The sequence below is a fragment of the Tamandua tetradactyla genome, chromosome 5 (genome assembly GCF_023851605.1).
Source record: "Tamandua tetradactyla isolate mTamTet1 chromosome 5, mTamTet1.pri, whole genome shotgun sequence".
Classification (NCBI taxonomy): domain Eukaryota; kingdom Metazoa; phylum Chordata; class Mammalia; order Pilosa; family Myrmecophagidae; genus Tamandua; species Tamandua tetradactyla.
This window is the reverse complement of record NC_135331.1, coordinates 32,371,292-32,396,088: the sequence shown is the minus strand read 5'-3', so window position 1 is coordinate 32,396,088 and position 24,797 is coordinate 32,371,292. Positions and strand designations below refer to the sequence as shown.

Sequence of the window (24,797 nt, the reverse complement as noted above, 5' to 3'; positions counted from 1 at the left end):
GGTGAGGATGAATAGACCTGGTGCCCAGAGCATGCCCAGTGCTCAATGTGAGGGAGAGGTTGGTAGAAATGCTGGGACAATCACACATATGTACGCACACGTGCAGTACACACACATGGTCTTCGAAGTCTTGTCTTGTGTGAGCCCCTGGACCACACGGATATTTATCAAAACACAATCCTGCAGGCCCCTGCGGTGCCCCCTCGGGGTCCCCACTTCCCAGAACCCCGCGAGTCACCAGCAACTGAGGCTGATTAGCAAAAACACAACAAATTCCTTTACTTCTGAGGTCTCCCCTTCAAGGGGAGGGAGGAGATGGAACATCACCACCGCAGGAAATCCCGAATGAGCTTCCAGAACTTGGTGACCCACAGGTTGACGCCGAGGTCCATCAGATACTGGATCTCGGGCGTGAGCATGCGGCGGCAGAGCTGCGCGTGGCGCCGGCCGATGCTCTCCTTGAGGTTGTAGCCCAGGATGGACTTGGCGCCCAGGGGCTGCCAGGGTTGCATGGCCTCGTCCTGGATGGCCTCGGCGTTCACGGGGCGGCCCCCGGCGATGCAGACGCGGCGCATGCGCTCGTTGGCGCGCCTCAGGAGCGCCACCTCCCGGGCCATGCGCTCGCGGCCGAACGCTTCCACCTTCCGCCAGAAGGTGGCGTTGAAGTGGCGGTAGAGGCGGGCGTCCAGGAGGTTCCAGGCGGTCGCGCGCCGGTACAGGTCGCCCGAGAGCCGCGGCACGGCCGAGTCGCGGCGCGCGTTGAGCTTGAAGTAGAGCACGTCCTCCAGCTCCCAGCACAGCAGGTCCTTCAGCAGCACCAGAGACTCGTCGAAGTACTCCTGGAGGAGCACCAGGTGGAAGCGGCGCTCCACCTCCAGGATGTGCTCCTGCACGCGCGGGCTGCCCGGGTCCAGGCCGTTGTCATAGCCCAGGTCGAAGAAGAGCAGGTTGCGGAGGTAGTGGGCGTTGTAGCCGCGGGGGTCGTAGTAGCGCCCGGGGTCCTGCAGGAACTCGGCCAGCTTGTCGCGGCCCGACAGCTTCCAGGTCAGCGGCACCACCGACCCAAAGTAGTGGAAGGAGGACTCGAAGAGGCGTGCGGGGTCGCGGAGCACGGTGATGAACGTGGCGTTGGGCCGCATCAGGCCGCGCACCTCGTCGTAGTGGAAGCGCATGTGGTTGCAGATGATGTCGAAGCACGCGCCGGGCCGGTAGTCCTGCACCAGGCTGCGGGCGAAGAAGGCGGGGTAGTCGAAGTCGTTGCGGCCGTTGGGGAAGGCGAACTTGAGCCCGTGCTTCTGGCCGAAGCGGAAGAAGATGTTGAGCAGCGTGCTGCTGGCCGTCTTGTGCGTCTTCATGAACACGATGTCCCGCCGAGGCCGGCACCCGCCCGCCGAGCTGTTGGCCGGAGCCGCCTCGGGCTCGCCGGGGGCCGGGGAGCAGGGGGCTGCGGCCTCCGGGGTCCTGCCGGGCACACGGAGAGGCGGGACGGGGAGGAGGGAGACTCGCTGATTTGGGGGGTGGGGTGGGGGGAGGACCCAGTCCCCTCCCGTCCTGGTATCTTGGGGACAGTGGAGGTCGGCCGGGGACCGGAGGGTCTCTGGGCCGGCCACCCCACCTCTCTGGAACTGGGGACAATGACAGGGGGATTGGGCACAGCGGGCCCCAGCGTTTGGCATGAATTAGTGTCAGGTTGGGCCACATGCAGCTAACTGTTTTCATGGGCCTGAAGGGACCAGTCATCAGCAACTCCCTTGAATTCGGCTTGGTAAATGCCAAGTCAGGCCTTTGGCCTGCTGAGCAAGGCCTGTGTGGGGATGGGATGGCCTGATGGGCAGGAGCCAGACCCCAAGTACCAGGCATATGACGTTGGATGTGTTTCCCCCACTGTCCCCCACTGGGGCCTCAGACGCTGCAAATTCGAGCCCTGACTACAGACTGGGTTGTTTGATCCTCCTACTCCGTGGGGCATCCATTTGACAGAGGATAATACTGAGGACCGGGGAGGCAAAGCTAGCAGGGGCCTGGTAGGGTGCTGGGGACGTTGCCCAGGAGGTGGTTATGGGCACAGGGCTGGACACTGGGATAATGATAGGGCCCTGAGTGGGGGGCATCCCTCCTCCCACCCCCGCTTTCCTCCCGTCCTCCCCCTCTCTCGGGCACCCAGCAGGCTGCTCACGTGGAGGCCAAGCCGGCGTGCAGTGGGGGGACAGCGTAGGAATACAGCAGCAGTAGAAAGCTGGTGAAGAGCGCACCCAGCCCCAGCCCCTTGGCCATGGACTCCCAGCGCTTCTTCTGCGGTGGCAGCGGCATCTCTGAGGCACCTGATGGGGGTTACAAAGTGGGGCAAGCATCAGCAGGCAGGCCCCAGGGAGCCCCTACCGTGGACCCCAGCCCATGCCAGCTGAGAGGCAGCCCTCGACGTGGGGACCTGCCTTTGCAGTGGAGAGGAGAGGCAGATGGCAGTTTGGGAGTGAGGCGGAAAGGAGGTCCCGCTGCTGGGTCTGTTTTAATTTTTAAGCAGAGTGGTGGGGACACGGTGTTTGTTAGCTTATTTTTTAAAAATATCTTTTTGGGCTTCCTAATAAACTAGAGGGGTTTTGTTGTGATTTAGCATCATTTTTGCATCTTTCCCATTCGATCTTAAATTTGGGGGTGTTTAAATATTTCAGTAGCACTCAGTGGTTTCTGGGTGTGCTGGTTTGAAGCTGTTATGTGCCCCCGAAAAGGTTCATGTTCTTTTAATCCATTCTTGTGTGTGGGGCCTTTTGATTACGTTGTTCCAATTGAGATGTGACCCACCCCGATTCAAGGTGGGTCTAAACCCTTTACTGGAGTCCTTTATGAGAGAGAACCAAGAGAAAAATGCTGATAGAGCCACTGGAATCAGAAGCCGAAAGCAATGGAACCCGGAAGCAAACACCAGCAGACATTGCCATGTGCCTTTCCGTGTGACAGAGGAACCCCAGATGCCAGTGGCCTTTCTTTGGAGAAGGTATCATCTTGCTGATGCCTGAATTGGAACATTTTCATGGCCTTAGTACAGTAAATTTGTAAACTAATAAATCCCCATTGTAAAAGCCAACCCGTTTCTGGTATATTGTATTCTGGCAGCTTTAGCAAAGTGAAACACTGGAGTTCTTGGCAAGCTCTGGGGACCTCCCACATCACAAAGTTAGAAAAATTGTCTCCTATATTATCATCTAGACTTTAAGTTGTTTATTCTTTATGTTTAGATATTCAATGACCCTGAAATATATGTTTGCCTATGAAGTAATAAAGCAATCTAATATTTTTTCCAAATGGACAGTTTCCCATCATTTACTGATAAACCATTCTCTCTCTCTCTCTCTCTCTCTCTTTTTTTTTTACTTTATGTAATTGTTCTATTGCCACTGCTATTTAATTTCTTAAGGAAAAAGGAAAAGAAAACGTACTTTCAAAGCTCAATTTTCCCCTGTCCCCCAGGCCCGGGTTGAGGGCTGTACACAGGAATGAGACAGAGCCTTCCAGGGCTTGAATTCTTTGCCTTTGGGAAGGTCCAGCCAGCCCCACTGTCCCCTGTGCCACCACTCCCAGCTGCCCCCATAAGAGTCCAAAGCTTATCTCCTCTCCTCACTGGCCCTTGGTCTGTAGGAGAAACTGAGGCTCAGAGAGAGAAAGGAAAGGGCTGCAGTCACACAGCCAGTCAGGCTCCTATGCACAAACCACCTCCCTCCACATACACACGCACGTATCTCCTCCCCTTCCAGCAGGTAGGGCTGCCAGCTAAAATACAGGATGCCCAGTTAACCTTTAAGTTCACAGAAATTATTATACTAAATAATTTTTAGTATAAGTATGTTCCATGCAGTATTTGAGAAATACTTGCTTTTTTTTTTTTTTTTTTTTTTTTTGGCAAAACCCTACCAGCACAGGCATGAGCTGTGATGGGGACAGTTTAGGCTGAGGGGGCAGGGGCCCAGGAGTGAGCTGGGGTTTGTGGGGGTTTTCCACCTCCCCTTAACTGCAAGGCCAGGCCCCAAACTTTCCACTCCTGTCCCGGCTCAGCAGCACGAGGCCCGGGGCCTCTGGACTAGGAGAGGTCACACGTGCTGCCCCATGACCGTGCATGTAGCACACGCCATGCACTTTCCGCTGGAAAATTTACCTGGGGCACCCACAAACCGTTCCAGCCTGTTCCCGGGTGTAGGCACCCCCAGGCACCCCCGACCGGCCGGCACCGGTCCCTGAGCCCTCGGTGTGTCATCTAGAAATTCCTCCCCATAGGAAAGAACAGGAAGAAGCAATTTTCAGAGGAAGAAACTCTACGGCAGGGAATTTGGTTTCCCTCGTAAAAATACAATATCCTTGTCCATCCGCATAGCAGCGGACAGGCTAGGAGTGGGCAACGGCCGGGGTGGGGGGGCTGTGAGCACTTTGGGGGGCAGTTTTATTAAAGCGGAAGGCACAAGCCCTCTGATTCTCAGCTAGTTTCCAGAAATACCTGAGCTTGCATGCAAGTCTCGTGCAAAAATATTTACAGCAGCTCGGTCAGAAAGAGAGAGAAAAAAAAAATTAGCAGCGACCTCAGCCTCCATTGGTGGGAGACAGTTAAAGCAAAGTCCATTCCCAGGCGAGAGTTCCTGTAGGTATTTTTATAAAACAAGGCAAAGTCAAGTGGCTGGACTCAGAAACACCTAAAGATCTATTTATGTGAAAAAAAGTCACAATGCAATAGGCCCCCCCAATGTATATGTAAGAAAAACGATGGGGGTGTGTGGGAGGCAGTGTTCTAAATTTTAACTGTGATTTCTTCTACCAAATTGGGGAAGGGGTAGTTAAGGGAATATTTTTCTATATTATGCATTTCTGCAATGGTTACATTTTTTTAAAAAGCATGCATTAGTTTTTAAATTAGAAATAAGGGCAATGGGGGTACTAATATATTTAGATAATAAAAGTTGTGAGGTGGGGTGAGCCAGCCAGCCCCGACCTGGCCACAAGGGGGTCCCCGGGAGAGGGAGGTGCTGCTGCCTTCAGGCTCTGGAACCCCCAGGCCTGGGTTGCAATCCAGATCTGTGACTTTGGACAAACCAGGAACACTCTTAGAGCCTCAGTTTGTCGTCTATAAAATGGGGAAGTTGGGAGCCCACCTCACAAGGCAAAGCACTTGGTGTGTCATCGCACAAAATGTTAAGTACACCCTGCTGACCCCTTAGGGCCCTGTTTCGGGTCTCTATGGCCACCATCCTCAGGGTAGGCTCCCAAACCCCGCCCCACCCCTGACAAGGAGTGGGTGCTGGGCCCCCACGAAGCACAGCTGCCTCCATTAGCCTCCTGCCCCCCCCCCCAGAATCTCAGACTCAACCCAAACCCTGAGGGGTGGGGGCCCTGGACCTCAGTTTCTCTGACTACAAAATGGGGAGGGAGTTAGGATTCTTACGACCTGTCCTCTCCCACCCCCACCCCACCCCCTGGCCCCAGCAGCCCCCACTCACCCGGGCAGTTTCTGTAGCTCCTGGAGGCTGCAATGGTGGAGACTCTAGTAGACACCAGGCAGTAGGGGGCAGACCGACCTCCAGGAACCACCAATCAGGTGCCACCTGGCCTCACCCAGAACAGCTCCCCCTGTCATTCACTGGTTCTCGCCTTCATTTGTTCATTCTCCCATCCGAGCCAGCGCCAGGCTGGCTGATTTCCTTGAGGGAAAACACTGAGCCTGGCCCATCCCACGCTCTCGTTCATGTGTGAGTCACTACTCCGAGCCAGCCCTGATGGGTGCTTCTCCCAAATATCTCATTGACTCCACTCAGCCGTCCCATAGAGCAGACCCCACTATTACCCCATTTTTACAGAAGAGGAAACTGAGGTTCCAGGAGATGATGTGACATGCCCAGGGTCACTCAGGAAGGCAGGGGCAGGGTCTGGATTTGAACACTGGTCTGTTGACCTCCAACGTGCAGCTTCCAGCTCTAACTGTGGCAGTCCCTGCCTGACTCGCCCCAAGCCCAGCCCCAAACCCACCAGGTTTGGAGCGTGGGTCCAGCACAAAGTGCCATGACAGAAGGCAAGGCAGGGCCAGGGAGCTCAGTTCTGGGAGCATTGCATGTTCTGGCCTCCGTGGGCTGGGCTGATGGCCAGGAAGTGGGGAGGGCAAGCCAAGCCAGATCTGGTGGCCTGGCCCCTTCTTTTCTGACAGCCGGAGGAATCCAAGGCCGACCTCCCTGAGCCTCATTCTTCTTACCACGTACAATGGACCACACAATGACAAGGTCAGCTCAGACCTTTGTGATCACAGGCAGAGCCTCTGGCTGGCTGTGGTGGGGCCGACTTGCAGAATTGTTAGGAGAGATGTAGTTGCACAGGAAGTGATCGATACGTATTAATTATTATCATCAATATTGACCCAGCTGTGCAGGGGGAGGAGTCACCTCTGCACCCAGCAAAGCCAGAGACAGAAGCTCAGCAGTGGGCGACTCCACGCCCTGGCATTTGGGGAATGTTTGAAGGGTGACCGCTGTGACCCTCGGGGTAGGACATGACACCTGGGCAGAGAGGGTGGTTGAGAACACGGTCCTGGCAGCAAACATCTCACCGAGAGCCAAGTATGTGAGAGCTGCACATGGGAGTCTCCTAGGTGTGAGAGCCCCGTGGAGGTGTGTGTGTGTGTGTGTGTGTGTGTGTGTGTGAGAGAGAACTACATGTGGGAATCACGCATCTGAGTGTCATGTATATCGTGGGAGCCTACGTGTGAGAACCACGTGCATGGACCACACATGAGATCCCCCCAGAGCCAGCACCTTGGAGCCAGGATCCTTGGCTTTGAAACCCATTCCTGCTACTTCCTTCCTGTGTGTCCTCGGCAAATCTCTGTCCCTCTCTGAACCTCCATTTCTCCTCCAAAATGATGCTACTAATCCCTCCCTCTGCATCCCACTAAGAAAGTGAACAGGGGCTGGCACAGAGCCAACCCTTGTTGACTGGGGGCTGCTACTGTTGCTAGTCTATTGTTATGATGACCCCACCCCACCTAACCCAGGGACTCAGCTGTGGTCCCATCCAGGTGTGCGCCCACTGACCCACGATGGGAGCTTGAGGGCAGCTGATGGTCCAAGACCGGGGTAATATCAAGGTAATACCAGTGTGTGGCCCAAGGCTCCCAGCTTCCCAGCTGTGAGGCTGGACATCAGCAGGGCAGACGGCTCCCCCTCCCCACTCCACCCAACCCACACAGCAGCTGCAGAGCCCTGCAGAGAGCTCAGGGCAGGCTCAAAGGCTACAGGAGGGACAAAGAATGGGGTGGGACAGGGAGGTTAATTGTTCTATATATCGTATCTCACTTCAGTCTCATGGCTGCCCTGTGCATCTGTCTGTTCTGGCCAGCAGAGAGCACTTCTGGGTTATCCATTCCATATCACCCTCTCTCCGTCCTATTGGCCAGATGGGCACTCTCCAGGACATGAAGGAACAACAGGACTCACCTCCTTCCATTCCCAGGGAAAGCAAGCCCCAGGTTGGTAAACCTCCTGGCCTAGAGCATCGCCCCCAGGCTGGCTTTGGTCTCAGGGTGCCCTCCTATCCCAGTGGCCCCTAGGCCAAGGGGCCGAGAGAGACACACTCACCTACGGCCGCGGCTGGCCACCCCTCTCCTCTTCCTGCCCAAGCTACGTCTGACTCCCAGGCTTCCTCTGCAGCCACCAGGACACAGGAATGCTCCAATGACACCCAGCAGCAGGCTGGCTCCCTCCTGCTCCAGCTTGTATGAATATTCATGAGTTCCCTCCTGGGGAGAGCAGGTGGCAGGCCTCCGTCCCCTGCAGGTGCTGTCCTTGCCCTCTGCCTCCTCTGTGTGCCCCCAGGTGGACTCCGACCCTCTCTGGACCCCAGCAAACAGGCAACTCTTTCATCCAAGGGCTTAGCAAGGTCCCGGGCATCCTTGAGCCAAGGACACATCCGCTGCAGAGCCCTGCAGAGAGCTCAGGACAGGTTCAAAGGCTGCAGGAGGGACAAAGAATGGAGTGGGACATGGAGGTTGATTGTTCTATATATCATATCTCACTTCAGTCTCATGGCTGCCCTGTGCATCAAGCCCCACTGTCAGTCCTACTCCCCAGGTGAAGAAAGAAAGGCTCAGAGAGGTAAAGCCACCTACCCAAGAGCTGACTTGTCAAACACCAGAGCTTATTAGATGCTGAGATGTAACCAAATCTGGGACCAAGCTTTGCCCAAAATCTGTGAGAGCTCAGAAGAGTGAGTAAGTCAGCTTGGAAGTCTTCCTGGAGACAGACGAGTGTCTGACCAAGGCTGAGAGGATGGATCTGATGAGATTTCACCTGTCCCTGTCTCAGAATCGCTTTTTTCCCACTGCTAGTCCTAGCCTGGCACCCATGAGATACCAGAGCTGAAGTGGTCACAGAGTCTCAATTTCTCTGAGCCCCGGAATCGGGTCCAGGACATGGCTCGGAGAAGGCGTCTGCCTTTTCCAACACCCCACTGGTCTTTTTTCACCTTCTAAGCTGAGCAAGCGTGAGAGCTGGCATCTAACAGCAGTAACCACATTTTATGACCATGGGGCTCTGCAGAAAACAGGGTCTGGTGCTTGGGATTGGCCCTCCATCATCTCACACACCCTCACAGACCTCTCTGGGGGGACTCCTGCTATTAACCCCACCTTCTAGAGGTAGGAACTGAGGCTCAGAGAGGGGAAATGACAGGCCCAATGTCACCCCAGGGGCCAAAGGCAGGGATGCGGTGAACCTTGTCCAGGTGGGAGCTTAGCTCAGGCTCCTGAGCTAGAGGAGTCAGGAAGGAGGTGGGGGTCGTGGCTAGGGTGGGGAGGGAGTAAAAACGACCAAGGGAAGCAAAGATTTCCTGATTTCCCACTGACCACACAACCCCTGCCAAGTGAGGAAGTTGCCCTGGTAACCACAAGTCCCGCCAGAGGGATCCCTTCCCAGAACACTTGGCAGTGATACCATCCTTGGCTGGCTCTTTTTTGAGTCCACCTTCTTACCTTTTGGATTTTATTTGATAGATCCATATATTCTTCTTTTTTATTCTTTAAGTTAGCCTGACTGGTATTCTTCAATTCCGTGCCCTCTTCCAGACCGTCCTCTCCTTTTTTTTTTTTTTTTTTTTCCACTTGTGGAACTCCCTTTAGTATTTCTTGTAGGGCTGGTCTCTTGTTGACAAATTTTTTGAGGATTTGTTTGTCTGTGAACATTTTAATCTCTCCCTCAGTTTTGAAGGACAATTTGGCTGGGTACAGAATTCCTAGCTGGAAGGCTTGCTCTTTCAGGATCTTAAATATATCATACCTCTGCCTTCTCACCTCCATTGTGCCAGTTGAGTAGTCTGAACTCAGTTTTGTGTGGTTTCCCTTGTATATAGTAGATTGTTTTTTTCTTGCCACTTTCAGAATTTTCTGCTTCTCTTCAACATTTGACAGACTGATTAGACTGTGTTTTGGGGAAGGCCTATTTGGATTTATTCTATTTGGAGTCCGTTGAGCTTCTTTAATTTGGATATTTATGTCCTTTATAAGGGTTGGGACGTTTTCCCTCATTATATCCTCAACTAACCTTCCTAGCCCTTTTCTCTTCTCCTTCTGGGACACTGATGATTCTTATATTTGTGTGCTTTGTTTTGTCTATCATTTCCCTGAGCTCCAATTAAAAATTTTCCATCGTTTTTGCCATTTGTTATTCTGAGTACTCGAAAGCAGCTGTCCTGTCCTCTAGTTCACTTACTCTTTCTTTCACCTCTTCCAATCTGCTGTTGTGTGTCTCTAGCACATTTTTTATTTGGTCTACAGACCTTTCTGATAGCTGCCATTTTTCTGTTTATCCTTTCAAATTCCTCTTTATGCTCTTCTAGTGTCTTCTTGATCTCCTTTACGTCATTAGCCATCCCACTTATTTTATTTAGTAGCGTTATATGAACATCTTTGATTAGTTGTTCCAACGTCTGTGTGTCCTCTGGTGTTTCAGTTTGGTTGTTAGACTGGGCTGTATCTATCACCACCCTGATATGGTTAATGATCTTCTGCTGTCTTTGTGGCATGTGAATGTGTTGATGGGTTTACTTTGGAAGTTGATTTTCTTGAGTCATCTAAAGCCTCGTATTTGTAAGACGGATGTGGCGCAGAATGCAGGGCGTGGGACGGGGCACAACAGTGTGGTGATGCGTTGCAGCACAGGTCTAGGTGCTGTTTGGAGATGCCACGCTGTTGCTTGTGAGCATGGACACCCAACGGCGGGGAGGTTATGGCTGTGCAGGTGCAAGGGTCTAGGGGGCAGGGCCCTGGTGTGCACCGGTTGTGTTAGTTAGATTCAGTTGTCAACTTGGCCAGGTGAGCATACCTAGTTCTGTTGCTGCGGACACAGGCCAATGGTACGTGAACCTCATCTGTTGCTAATTACATCTGCAGTCAGCTAGGAGGCGTGTCTGCTGCAATGAGTGACGTTTGACTTAATTGGCTGGTGCTTAAATGAGAGATCGCAATGTAGCACAGCCTAGAAGCTCGGCATTCCTCATCTCAGCACTCGCAGCTCAGCCCAGGCCTTTGGAGATGCAGAAAGAAGTCACCCCAGGGAAAGTTGTTGGAACCCAGGGGCCTGGAGAGAAGACCAGCAGAGACCATCCTGTGCCTTCCACGTAAGAAAGAACCTCAGTGGAAAGTTAGCTGCCTTTCCTCTGAAGAACCAACAAAATAAATCCCCTTTTATTAAAAGCCAATCCATCTCTGGTGTGTTGCATTCCAGCAGCTAGCAAACTAGAACATCAGTCTAGGGCATGGGGCCCTTTGTGCGCATGTGCAGAGCTTGGGGCAGTGTGGGCTGAGGGCAGATGTGGCCCAGCTGCACAGGTCTGTGCTTGCCCGGAGCTGGAGGGCATGACTGGGGCCTTGGGCATGTGCAGATCTTGGAGGGGCATAAAATGATGCACACCTGTGCAGAACTCAGTGAGGGCGCAGTGGAGTTACACAACTGTATGGGCTGGGGTTGGGTGTAGTCTGGGTATGGAGGTAAGTGCCAGTAACCTTTATGCTTGGTCCACCACCTGCAGAGGGTGGGAACTTGGAAGTAGGGCTCGGGAGGAACAGGTGAGGCTGCACTTTTGCAAGAGAGGTGGGTTGGGCTGGGGCAGGGTGTGTGCTTGGGGCGGGGTTGTGGGGCTGGTACATGGGCAAGGGATTGGCAGGGTGGGGGTGCTTTGAGCTCAAGGAGTGGGGTGGGAGATGGGGTTCAGGTTCGTGGGCTGTGGGGCGAAGGTAGCATGTTCAAGGACTGTGGCTTGGCTTACTTCCTGGTGTCCGTCTCCCATCTGTGCACTCCTGAGGGCTCCGGGCTTCCACGTTAGGCTGTTTGCACCAGCCAGATAGTCTCTGGTTCTCTGCTTCTCAGTTCTTCAGCTTTTGCAACCAGGACCACCCTATGTGGTACAGAAGAACCTCCCAGGTCATTCACACCCTAGAATTGCCATCTCAGTTACCCTCCCGTCCCTTTTCTAGCTGTTCCTTGGAGCAAGGTTGAACTCTGTCCATCCTATTCCACCATCTGACTGGCTCTTTTTTTAATTATGAAAGCAATTCACTGAAAACAAAACCAAACAATACTGAAAAGCATCACGGAGAAGATACCAGAGTCCCATCCCCAGAGGTCACCACCTTTTAGGTTTTGACCCACAATCTCCTCATTCTACCTGACAATGCATCCACATGGGTGATGGGGAGGGGGTCTGTTTTGGGGGGCACCTTTTATTTTTAATCTGCTTTGTCTTTTTTCACGTATCAATAGATTGTGGACATCTTTGGTGAGCACAGACATAGAGTATTTACTCAGCACCTGCAGTGGGCCCAACAGCAGGGTCCATAAGGCCCATTTCAGCAGTTTGGGTCTCTTAGCCCTGTAAGGAGATCCTCGAGCAAACAGACAGCTGGAGGCCAGTGCTTTAATGGAGGACATGTTGGGGGGCTGGGAGCTGCTGGAACACAGAGAAAACACTTGATCTGGACTGGAAGGAGGGAAGAGTCTTCCTGGGGGTTGGGGCGGCAGAAGCTGTCCCCTCACTTCTCCAGCTTCTTAGAGGGATATCCAGCCTTATCATACAAGAACTCCTATGGTTGAAGGAAAATAATCCAAGTCTTGTCCTTCCCTTTGTGTTGGAATATTCCCTGGGAAAGGAGAGATTAACTCTCCTGGGAATTAGGGCAGTGGCATTTGAGAACATCCTTTGAAACCTGCTGTCTCAGGACGTAGTAGGAGCTGGCCATTTAATCCATCCCATAGCATCCTGGTCATAGCAACTACTAAGAAAATTAAGAAACACTATCTGGGCCAAGCCCTGCAGGAATTGTGCTCCCAGTAACCATCAGGGACTGCTATTGGGCAGGTGGTCTCAGATAAAGACACTCACCTCTCCACAATGGAGAAATCAGGCAGCCAACCTCAATGCCAGAGGAGAGCCCACTGAGGTGCATACTAAAACACTGGAACTATTTTGAATACTGTCTTTCACTGGACTTGCTCTGTCAAACAACCAAAAATTGGGATGAGCTCCCGTATGTTCAATTCTTTACGGCCACGTACCAAGGTAGAGGGTTACAAAAATGGTGTCACAGCAATCCATTTTCCTGTTCAACATAATGTTCAAACCTGACAACTTTTGACACTTTACTTTCACAAGGCAAACCCTAAGAGATATCGTTTCATTTCAAGCTATTGCAAAGAATTTGTTCTTTCCCTTGAGGTGCTAAAAGTAGTTACGTTCATTTAATATGCTATGAATTGCATGAGAGGTATTTAAGGAATATTATAAAAAGTACAGGGAATTTTCTAACTTTCTGCTGGTCAAATTTATTTAAATAAAATATTGTTATTAATACTTTATATTAATAAAATACTTGAAAACTATACAAATTTCTAAAAACCTATGTTCTCATTGAGTTATATCCCAATATTAATCTGCATGATATTAGATGACAATGTTGCTAGTCATAGTTTTAGTTATTTAAAAATATATGTCACAAAACAACCAACCTTCCTTATCAGTTACATTATTTTACTCTGAGGCATCTCTGAAAGTACTACAGTCAAAAGCCAGTCAACGCTTCCACTTCAGAAATAAAAAAGAGGAACTTCAAACAAGAAGCAAGACAGAGCTATAAATTATGTTCTGCTTAATTAACATAAGCCTAGTTAAAAAAAAAAAATATATATATATATATAAAACAAACCAGAAAACATTTGCTGTAGTCTGTGGTTAATAACCTAGAAATAAGTCACTGACAAATGTTTTGTTTTGGAAACAGCTTCATTTGGAAGATGCTCACAAAAGAAGCCTAGATTGTAAGCTCTTACAACAGTCACATTTCTTCCTGGGCTTTACTTGCTAATTCTGAATTTTAAACTGCTTTGCTCTTTATATATAACCTGGTAACACCCTGGAAGTATGAGTATCTGTGTATCATCTAAGACCCAGAATTAAATTTTCTAGCTTTGTAAATACTAATGGAGCTACGTTAATTCTAGAAAATGACTCCATGTAGCCACTATTGAAAAAGCTAAAGAAAGGTTCAAACTTCAATTAAAAAAAATGAATGAGACTGATCTGATTGGAACTGAGGCGCATCAGAATACAAGGAAAAAAGTGATAGGCTCTATATTTTGAAACCCTATCCTAAGTGGGACCAAGGAGGAGAGATTTATTTTATACAAAATCTAAATTTTCCATGGCACAGTATTTGGTTTACCCTGTCTGGTCAGTTCACTTAGACAACCTAACTCAGCTTGATTCAACTAGTAAAACCTAATGAGAAATATTTTCCTCACTCATAATCCAACCTGGGCGAACATAAGGTCCATCCTGAACATTTTACTGATGGTGGGAAAAAGACCTCTATCTTAACAAAAGCAAAGGAGGAAGGAGATAAGGAAAATCAGGACCAGGTCACCTAATAAGGAGCCCAGATAACTTAGCCTTCCCTAACAATGTTCTTGGGTGGGACTACCTAGATGATTACGACCAACAGAAGCTAGAACACTCTGGAATATGCTCCTGAGGTGGAATACAAGCCACCAGGAGAAAGCCTGTTAATCGGAACAAGATCAAATATATAGACCAGACATCCCAAGAAGAGCCTTTGGTCTTTCTTGAAGAGGCTTAAAGGAGTGTCTAAGGCTCTGTACTACCTTAGACCCAGAAGGCAGTGTACCCTGAAAGCATACTTCATTTTTAAAAGTGTCCCAGTCATCTGGCACAAGTTAGAGAAGTCAGAGTTAGAACATGAGTCACTCATGCCTATGCTGGCAGAGGTTGCCAGCAAGGTGTTCAACAGGCAAGCTACAGATGAAGAAAAGAAAGAGGACAGAAAGGCCCAGCTGAAATTGTGGAAATTAAACAATACACTATTAAAAAAAACAACAACAATGGGTCGAAGAAGAGATCACAAAGGAAATTAGAAAGTATATTGAGATGAACAAAAACAAAAAAACACAACATATCAAAATTTATAAATTTATGGGATGCAGCAAAGGCAGTGCCTGGGGAGAAATTTATAGCTCTAAATGCCTTTAAAAAAGATCACAAATCAAAGACCTAACTTCACACCTAAAGAAACTAGGACCAAAAAAATCAAACTAAACCAAAAGTTAGTAGGAGGAAGGGAATGGTAAAGATTAGAGCTGAGATAAATGAAATAGAGAACATAAAAACAATAGAGTTTTAGAGTTTGTGCTCACTTTGGCAGCACAAATACTAAAATTGGAACGATACAGATAAGATTAGCACGGCCCCTGTGCAAGGATGACACGCAAACTTGTGAAGCATTCCATATTAAAAAACAATATAATAAAATAAAAACGATAGAATCAAAAAAACCAAAAGCTGGTTTCTTAAAGAGATCAATAAAATTGGCAAACCTTTAGCCAGACTGACAAAGGAAAAGAGAGGACACAAATAACTATAATCAAGAATGAAAGTGGGGCAGTATTACCGACTTACAGAAATAAAAAGCAGTATAAGAGGGTGCTATGAACAATTATATGCCAAGTTAGAAAGCCTAGATGAAATGGACGAATTCATGAAAACCTGCAAATTACCAAAGTTGATGCAAGAAGAAATAGAAAGCCTCAACAGACTTATAGCAAGTAAAGAAATTGAATCAATAATTAAAAACTTCCCAATAAAGAAAAGCCCAAGCCTGGTTGGTTTCTGCTGAATTCTACCAAACATTTTAGAAAGATTTAACACCAATCCTTTTCAAATTCTTCCAGAAAAATAGAAGAGGAGTGTCCTAGTTTCCTTGGCTGCCCAAGCAAAAACCATGCACTGGGTTAGCTTAAACAATGGGAAATTATTAGCTCATGGTTTAGAGGCTGGAGAAGTCTAAATCAAGACATCATTAAGGTAATGCTTTCTTCCTCAAGACTGGCATTCCGGGCTGGCCGCTGGTGATCCTCGGTCCTATGCTCCTCTGTTACATAGCAATGCACATGGTGGCCACTTTTGACTCTCCCTTCTCTTCCAGATTCCATTAACTTTCTGCTTCTTGTTTCTGTGGGTTTCTCTCTCTGTCTGAATTTCACTCTGCTTATAAAGGACTCCAGTAAGAGGATTAAGGCCCATCCTGATCGAGGCGGGCCACACCTTAACTGAAGTAATGTCATCAAAATGTCCTACTTAACAATGGTTTCACACCCACAGGAGTGGATTAAGTTTAAGAACATGTTTTTCTGGGGTACATAGTTCCAAACCGCCTCAAAGAGGGATTATGTCCTAACTCATTCTTTGAGTTCAGTATTATCCTGATACTTAAGGCAGATAAAGACTTTAGAAGAAAAGAAAATTACAAACCAACATTCTTTATGAATACAGAAAAGCAACAAAATACTGGCAACCAAATCCAGGAGTATCTTAAAAGGACTACATACTATGACCAAATGGGATTTATTCTAGTAAAATAAGGATGGTTCAACAAAAGACAATCAATCAATATAATATACTACATTAATAGAATGAAGGAGAAAAACATATGATCAACTCAATTGATGCAGAAAAGCATTTGACAAAATCCAACATACTTTCACGATAAAAACACTCAGAAAACTGGAATAAGAGGGAACATCCTCAACATGATAAAGGGCATTTATGAAAAATCCACAGTGAATATCACACTAATGGTATAAGTCTGATAGTGTTTCCCCTAATTTCAGGAATGAGACAAAGATGTCTGTTGTCACACTTGTTACCACATCCCCATGCCCTGGAAGTTTTAGCCAGAACAATCTGGAAAGAGAAAGAAATAAAAGGCAATCAAATTTGAATGGCAGAAGTCAAATTGTTCCTATTTGCAGTGATCCTATATATAGAACATCCCAAAGAATCCCCAAGAAAGCTACTGGAACTGATAAATGGATTCACAATAGTTGAAGGGTTCAAGACAAACACTCAGAAGTCAGTTGGGTTTATATACACCAGTAATAAACAATACGAAAAGAAAATCAAGAAAACAATTTCACTTACAATAACATATAATTGAAAAAAATACTTAGGAATAAATTTAACCAAGAAGATGAAAGAACTGGGCACTGCAAACTACAAAATATTGCTGAAAGAAAGTAAAGAAGACCTAAATTATTGTAAAGACATCCTGTGTTCATGGATTGGAAGACATAATGCTGTTAATGTAACAATACCGCCTAAAACAATCTACAAATTCAGTGCAATCCCATCAAAATTCCAGCAATCCTTTTGGCAGAAGTGGGAAAGCTGATCCTCAAATTCATATGGAATTGCAAGGAACCCCAAATAGGCAATACGATCCTGAAGGAGAAGAGTCAAGTTGGAGGGCTCACACTCCCTGACTTCAAAATTTCCTATAAAGTCACAGTAACGAAAACAGTATGTGATACTGGCATAAGGATACACATATAAACCAATGGAATAGAATTGAGAGTTCAGAGAAAAATCTACACATCTATGGCCAGTTGATTTTCAACAAGGGTGTCAGATCCATTCAATAGGGAAAGGATAGTCTCTTCAACAAATGGTATTGGGAGAACCGGAAAGCCAAGTGCAAAAGACTGAATGTGGACCCCTACCTCTCACCATATACAAAAATTACTTCAAAGTGGATCAGCAACATAAATATAAGAGTTAATACTATAAAACCCTTATAAGAAAACATAGGGAATTAGCTTCAGGACCTTGTACTAGGCAATGGATTTTTTGACTCTACACCAAAAGCAGAAGCAACAAAAGAAAAAAATAGATAAAATGGACTTCAAACTTTAAGACTTCTGTGCATCAAAGGATATTATCAAGAAAGTGAAAAGACAGCCTACAGAATAGGAGAAAATATTTGGAAATCATATATGTGAAAAGGGTGTAATATCCAGAACATATAACGAGCTCCTGCAATTCAACAACAGGACAAATACCCCAATTAAATAATGGGCTAAGGATTTGAAAAAGCATCCCTCCAAAGAAGAAAAGAAGATATTTAAATGGCCAATAAGTAAATGAAAAGATGCTCAACATCACTAGCCATTAAAGAATTGCAAATGAAAACGGAGGTGAGATACCTCTTTCTACTGACTAGGATGGCTGCTTTTCTAGTATGCCAGCTGCTGGAATGCAATATACCAGAAACAGAACGGCTTTTAACAAGGGGAATTTAATAAGTTGCTAGTTTACAGTTCTAAGGCTTAAAAAATATCCCAATTAAAACAAGTCTATAGAAATGTCCAATCTAAGGCATCCAGAGAAAGATACCTTGGTTCAAGAAGACCAATGACATTCAGCATTTCTCTTTCAGCTGGAAGGGCACCCGGCAAACATGGCAGCATCTGCCAGCTTTCTCTCCCGGCCTCCTGCTTCATGAAGCTCCCCTGGAGGCATTTTCCTTCTTCATCTCCAAAGGTCGCTGGCTGGTGGGTTCTGTGGTTGTCTCCGTCCCTCTGTTGCAGTTTTGTGGCTCTCTCCTCATTCTCAAAAGGAACGCTCTCCAAAATGTCTCTTCTTTTAGAGAATTTCAGTAACTAATCAAGACCCACAAAGAACAGGTGGAGACACATTCTCCATCTAATCAAGCTTAATACCCACAATTGATTGAGTCATGTCTCCGTGGAGATACCCTAATCAAGTTTCCAACCTATAGTACTGAATAGGGATCAGGAGAAACCATTGCTCTCACAAAACTGATTAGGATTAAAACATGGCTTTTCTAGGGTACATACATCCTTTCAAACCAACACAGCTGCTATTAAAAGAACTGAAAATAGCGAGTGTTAGCCAGGATGTGGAGAAAAAGAAACCCTTGTACATTGTCGGTGGGTATGTAAAATGGTTCAGCACTGTGGAAAACAGTGTGGTGTTTCCTCAGATAGAATTTCCATATGACCCAGCAATTCCACCTCTAGGTATAAAACCAGAAGAATCGAAAGCAGAGACTCAGACAGGTATTTGTACATCAATGTTCACTGCAGCATTATTCGCAAGAGCCAAAAGGTGGAAGCAACCCAAGCGTCTGTCAATAGATGAATGGATAAACAAAATGTGGTATATCCATACAATGGAATATTTTTTAGCCATAAAAAGAAGTGAAGTGCTGGTGCAGGTGACAACATGTATGAACCCTGATGATGTCATGTTGAATGAAATAAGACAGATACAAAAGGACAGATACTGTATTGCTTCTCTCATACAAAATACTTTGAAGAAGTTATAGTTTGGAATGATGAAAAGAGTCTGGAAATAGTGGTGAAAGTTATACAGAATTGTCAATGTATGCATTGTCAAAGAGTTGTTCACGTCAAGAATTAAAATGATTTTTTTTATGTTACACGTATTTTATCACAATTAAAAATAAATCACTTTTTAAAAAAAAGAGTGGCAAAAGGCTTTCTCTAGTGTTTACAGAAATGCAAATCTGATAGCAACTATTACAGTTTTAAAAGTATCGTTCTCAAACCCAACGATTCTCGTTGCAGGAATATGTTCGAAGTAGATAACAAGAGGACTGAAATGGGCAAGCAAAGATGTTCATTATATTATTATTTAGCAAAGCAGAAAAAAAATGGAAATAAGCTAAATGTCTAACAATAGGGCACTCAAACATATTATCTGTCATTGAACTCATAGGAGTTCACATGTAGTCATTAAAATGATATCCAGATATATGATGATGTGAAACAACACAGGATGATGATAATAAAAGCTCTAATTTCTCTAGCACAAACTGTGAAAGGGCTTGACAGGAATTAATTAATTCCTCCAGTGCTCATAAAACCTTTATCTCCATTTTTCAGATGAGGAAACTGAGGCTCAGAGAGACTTTGAAAAGTTGCCTAATATTAAGCCAGGTTGCATAATCTGTACAATGTGTACATAATGAATTTATATAGAAAGAGAAAAGGTGTACATTTATATATGGTTATAACGGTGTCTTTTTTCAAAAGATATTACCTGGGGAAATATATACTTAACACATCTGCAGCACATTTTGATTCTATAATATATATTTATATATATTTTACAATGGACTTGTGTTATGTCAGTAAAACAATAAAAATAAAACAACAGCAAGAAAGATATTTCCATTTTGAAAAACCAAACCAAAGTCTGGGTAGAGAAGGAGGGAAAAGCAGCTAATCTGAGCCAGGTGTCCTGGCTGTGTGACGGAGGCAGGGACATTGCCCTCTCTGAGCCTCAGTATTCTGATTGGGGAAGGGAGCTGGGACAGGAACTGTGAAGTGGCAGTGGCAGAGCTGGGGTGAAGGTGGGAGAGGGAGGCCCTCTTTCCAGAAGCTGGGAGAGGAATCCAGGACCTTCCTTGCTCTGGGCGTCTCTGGAATGGGGTATTGGAGCAGAAATAGTTACCACCCAGATTGCACCTCAGCTGCACCCCAACATGCTGGCTCAGAGGACCACCTACAAGCTCTGGGCTCTGAGAATTTGCTCCTGGTGCCCCTTAGGCTGTGGGGAGTGGCTGCCGGCTGGGTACCAGGCCCACCTGCTGACTAAGTAGAGGCCCATGGTTTTTGATGATTTAGAAAGAACTTTTTTTTTTTTAATCTCAAAGGGTCATCAGGCCAAAGTTTCAAAAGCAGCCATACATAACTCCCAGGGATGAGCCTGGCCCTGGCACCAGGGGATCGAAAATGCCTTTGGGACCAAAAAGGAGAAAAGAAATGTAACAGAATAAGGTCTCAGTGGCTAAGAGAGTTCAAATAGGTTCGAGAGGCTATTCTGGAGGCTACTCTTACACAAGCTTCAGCTAGATATGGCTAATTACCACAGTTTGCCAACCCCCAAGGAAAACCATTCCTGTTAACCCTAAAGAACATGTAGGGCTGTATCTGAGAGTCTACAAAAGTTTTTCATACTAAGATTATTTTCCAGAAACCTGCAACCTCTAATGGGTTCCTGATATGTCCTGAAGCCCAGAGGGGCCAGCCTCTACAAAACATCAACTAGTTCCATCCCCCTATCCCATACTGTTAACACCCCTTCCCAACAAAGAAAAAGTTAGAATGGGCATAGCCCAAATATGCCTAAAGATCAGGAGAAGGATCAAAGGAGAAGGAGGAGTTATAAGAGGGGAGATAGGATTTAACAAATGAGTTTGACTGTTGAGTCATTATATGGATAATTCTTTTAGTCTCCAGTGTCTTGGAGTAGCTAGAAGGAAAAACCTAAAGTTAGGGAACAGTAACTTACAGCAAACTCTGAAATCTGTTCTATAACTACTTGTTACAATGTACTTTGAAATATATTGCTTTTGTCTGTGTGTATATATATATATACACACACACATATATATTTTGCAATAAAATATGTTCGTATTTTAGAAAAAAACAGCCACCCCTGTGACTTCAACAGACCCACCCAGTGCCCTTGGCTAACTCGATGTGACTGGTGGGGAAACTGAGGCTCAGCAACTTGCCAAGGGTCCAAACAGCAAAGTCAGAACTAGAAGCAATCCTGTAACTTCTGTGACACTGCCCTGTTCCGGCAAAGTCATCAACCTTCCTGGTGGCAGATTTGAGAAGCCCTAGAATAGCTCTGACTGGGAAGTGGCAAGATACAGGTTCATCAATCACTTCTTTATTTGTTCCCCAAATACTGAGAACCCCCTAGAAGTGAGTCTATGGGAGCTGGAGATAGCATTCGCTGTACCTTGTTCTCTGTACTCAAATATCTTTTAATGGAGGGTCAGGCACTTTGGGTATAAAAATATTTAGTGATACAGAGTTTTTCAGAAAGGTCCTGAGTCCCTGATATGTGTTCCTTTCTCCACTTCCGGAGGCGGGAGGCTCGGAGATGCCCTAGCTACGATTTCCGCACCATTTCCCAGCTGGGTGATGTAGACTTCCCCCTCTGTAGCCTCAGTCTCCTCCTCTGTAAAATGGGTGCACCATGCGCCTCTCACAGGGTTGCTGTGAGGAGCAAATGGGATGAGGCAGGCTGAGCCAAGTCAATATTACCACTTCTTGTCATGGCCCTCCCAGACCCATGCAGCAGGAGATGCAGCATGTAACCCAGTGCAGATGCCCAGAAGACCACCCTTCCACTCTGAGGACTTGTATTTCTCTTGGCTCAGGCCTGAAGTCCCTCCAGAGTTCACATCCAAGGAAACTGAGGCACAGAGAGGGAAGGGCTCCCCCATAGTCTCACAGCAAGTCAAGGCATACCTGGAACCAGGTCTGGGAGTGCCCATACCAGGTGTACTTGGGTCTCCAAGCTGCCCCTACCCCTACCCCTTATTTCTGTCCTGGAACTGGCAGACAGGACAGCAGGTGTCCCCTGGGTGCCCATTTCCGCCAGCCCTCACCTAGGGATTCTCAGCTCAGTGACCCCCCCACGGGCATCTGTGCTTGGGCAGCTGACGTTCCCTTTCTGAAGTGGTGTGTGGCTCCTCAGCGGGGGTTGGCTGAATTCCTCATCCAGCCAGAGCGAAGCACGATGCCCTTCCCAGCCTGTGGCCATGCTTGAACTCCCAACTCTTTGTGCATCATTCTCTCAGGTTAATCATTGCCTCTTTCCCTGGATAGCCCAGAGGAAGGGGCTGTACAGGGACCCCTTCCTCCCTCCCTCAGTGACAGGGGAAGGGGCTGCACGGAAAGCAAGCATGTTTCTTTGTCCACAGGGAGCTTCCATTGGGCAGGATGTCTGCCTGAGTGAGAAGCAGGGAATAAAGGCGGCCTGAGGTGGCAGCTGGGAACAGGGCTCTGTTGTCTCTGCTCCGGGGGTAGCAGCCTGCCCACCCCAAGTGTCAGGCAGAGCTGGGATCCAGGGAGGCAAAGGGGGAGGGGTTTGGGCTGGGGGTTTGGGCCCAGCCCCAGCAAATCTAGGAGGCCAGGACCCCATGGGGCAGAGAAGTCCTGGGCAGGGCTGTGGGTCCTGAGATTGGCAGCTAGGGTGGGAGAGGGGGCGGGGGCAGGGCTCACATGATTTGGAGTCCAGCTACCTCTGAACTATGTGACCTTGGGCAAGTCACTGAAGCTGTCTGAGGCTCAGTTTTCCCCTGTGGATGATGGAGATAGTGGCAATGCCTCCTACCACGGGGAGCGCTGGGAGGAACAGACAATACCAGCGCAGTACAGTGCAGCGTAGGGCCTGCTCTGTCCCTGGTTTGTCCTTCCTTCCTGTGTGGCCCTGGGTAAGCCTCTGCCCTCTCTGAGCCTCAGGTCAAATCCCTTTGTACAGGAGGAAGTTGGCTTCTCCCAACAGGACCATCCTCCACACCTTCCGCTCCTTGAGGATTTCCATGGCACCTGTTACTATGGCAACCAAACCGATCAGGTATCAGGCTAGCCACCCTCCCTCCTTCTATTGGTGTAAGTTACAGCAGCCAGATGTGCCTCCATCACCTGTCCAGCTCCAGGCAGCTGGGGGAGGCGGTGCTGGGAAGGGGCCACTGTTTTGCACTGCATTCCACTCAGCTGTTTCCAAAAGGCTGACCTGCCACTGAGGGCTCGGCCTGGCTTGGTCCCCTGCCTGGGTGCAGGTTCACGGAACGGATGCCTGTGGAACTTCTTATGGGTGAGAGCCCTCCTGGATACCAGGACTTGCTCCATCGTCCCCCACCCCCACCCCTCTACAGTGGTCTTGGGCCCCACCCACCTTGGGTAAACGTCAGGGCCTTCCCCAAGCAGAGAGGACCCTTCTTTTACCCTGGCCCCCAACCCGGGCTTGGATCACGGCTTTCCTTCTGGGGGCGGGTGGGGAGAGAAGAGATTCCTGCCCCTCCTCCCCAGGGCTCAGCCATAGGCCCAAGAAGACTAATCATTAACAGACTCCCAGCTCCAGCCTCTTGCTTTTTCCAACCCCACCCATCACACTGCCAGGGACTCAGGAAACCCTGGAATGGGGAGGGGGCCCCATGGGGGCAGAAATAAGGGCAGGACGAGCACTCTGTGCCCTCCTTGGCCCTACGCTCCCACCATCTGGCAGCAGGTGAGGAAACCCAGTTTCACGGCTCTCCCTGTCCCCTTGTCCATCCTTCCCACCTTGGCACCAAGCTGGGGTCTGCTGTGCGGGACCCCACTTTGGGGGTTAGGGGAGTGTGGCAGGGACCCTAGGGGGTAGACTGAAGCAGGGCGCCAGCTGGCCATGGGTGCTGGGTCCCTGGACCTACCTTGCCCCCGTCTTCCTTGCCCTCAGCGTAGCTGGCTCGGCCCGGGCCGCGCCGCCCGGGCGCTCACTGGGCGGCCGGGCACACCAGCAGGGGCCCCCTGATCCACCGGGCCTGGGCCATGCCCCCGCCCTGCCACTACCGTCCCGCCCATTCCCGGCCAGGTGCGGCTGCTGGCCTGGCCCTGCCCCCAGAGCTGTGGCCAATTGGCTCCCCGGGCCCTGGCCCCCTCCCGGCCCCGGCCTGGCCCCTGTGTGCTCACCCGCCCGGGGCGCACAGAAGCTGCATTCAGCGCACCCAGGAGCAAGGCGGCGCCCCCGCTCTGGGCCCAACAAGGCTCATTTGTTTTGGTCGCGCCAACGGGGCTATTGTCCCACCATCAGGCAGTAGCCCCCAGTCCGGAGGGAGCTCGAGGGTGCCTGGGAAACGGGTTGGCGGGGGCACAAGAGCTCTGGGTAAAAGGAGGCAGCTGGACTAGTTGCTTAACTTTGACTGGAGGTTCTGGAGCCCTCAGAGGAGCCAGTGAAAGGGATGGAGCCTCCTGCTCCAAGGTGGTAGCACTCTTTGGGGGGAGTTCAGTTAGGCCAGTGACCTTAGACCAGGCATCCAGTGTGGCTGGAGGGCAGTGGGGATGCAGGTGCCCATCCAGGACCCACCTCCTTTTCCAGGCCCAGGTTTTCCTCCTTCACCCCGGAAATGCAGGACCACATAAGGGACTAAAGCCTGAATAGAGCTGGGGATGCTCAGCTGGGAGCAGTGCAGAACCCACTGGCCACCAAGTGGGGCATGGGCCATGTCAGAGCCCAGTGCCCCCGCCATGACTGGGTGACTCCGGAATGGGGAAAATTCCACATCAGCACAGCTGCCGTGGATTTTTCCCTATCAGATGAGCCTGTTCTCCATCCCTGCCCTGGCACCCCCACTATGTGCCTGGGATGTACATGTATCAAGGCAGGCCCGAGTCACCCCAACCCTTCTCCCCATTGGCCCAGAGGCCAAGTGTTCTCAATTCAGCACCCACAGGGCTGAAGCCCCAAATGCTTCCAGCCACTTTTCTCTCTCAGGCTTGACTTCCAGTGGGAAGCGATGACAACCACAGTCGGTGTTCACCAGGATTTACTAGAAGCCTGGCTCTGTGGAGTTCTGTATGTCAGCACATAACCCTCAACACACACAGCCC

General features: G+C 48.7%; 1 protein-coding gene and 1 non-coding gene across 3 annotated transcripts; one reads left to right on the top strand and one right to left on the bottom strand.

Annotated features, from left to right (window-relative positions):
* Positions 1 to 254: 254 nt before the first annotated feature.
* Positions 255 to 23,704, bottom strand: GAL3ST1 (galactose-3-O-sulfotransferase 1). Of its 2 annotated transcripts, none has more exons than XM_077160560.1 (3): positions 23,621 to 23,704; positions 2,177 to 2,321; positions 255 to 1,461 (listed from the first exon to the last, which is right to left on the bottom strand). In XM_077160560.1, exons 2-3 carry the CDS (start codon positions 2,308 to 2,310, stop codon positions 324 to 326), a joined length of 1,272 nt encoding a protein of 423 aa, XP_077016675.1. In that variant the 5' UTR covers positions 2,311 to 2,321; positions 23,621 to 23,704; the 3' UTR covers positions 255 to 323. The 2 variants fall into 2 exon arrangements, with proteins under 2 accessions (XP_077016675.1, XP_077016674.1); XM_077160559.1 differs by lacking the exon at positions 23,621 to 23,704 and adding an exon at positions 5,478 to 5,843.
* LOC143685316 (U6 spliceosomal RNA) lies at positions 14,713 to 14,819 on the top strand. The gene has a single exon (XR_013176562.1). It is a non-coding gene; the product is annotated as a U6 spliceosomal RNA (small nuclear RNA).
* Positions 23,705 to 24,797: the final 1,093 nt, after the last annotated feature.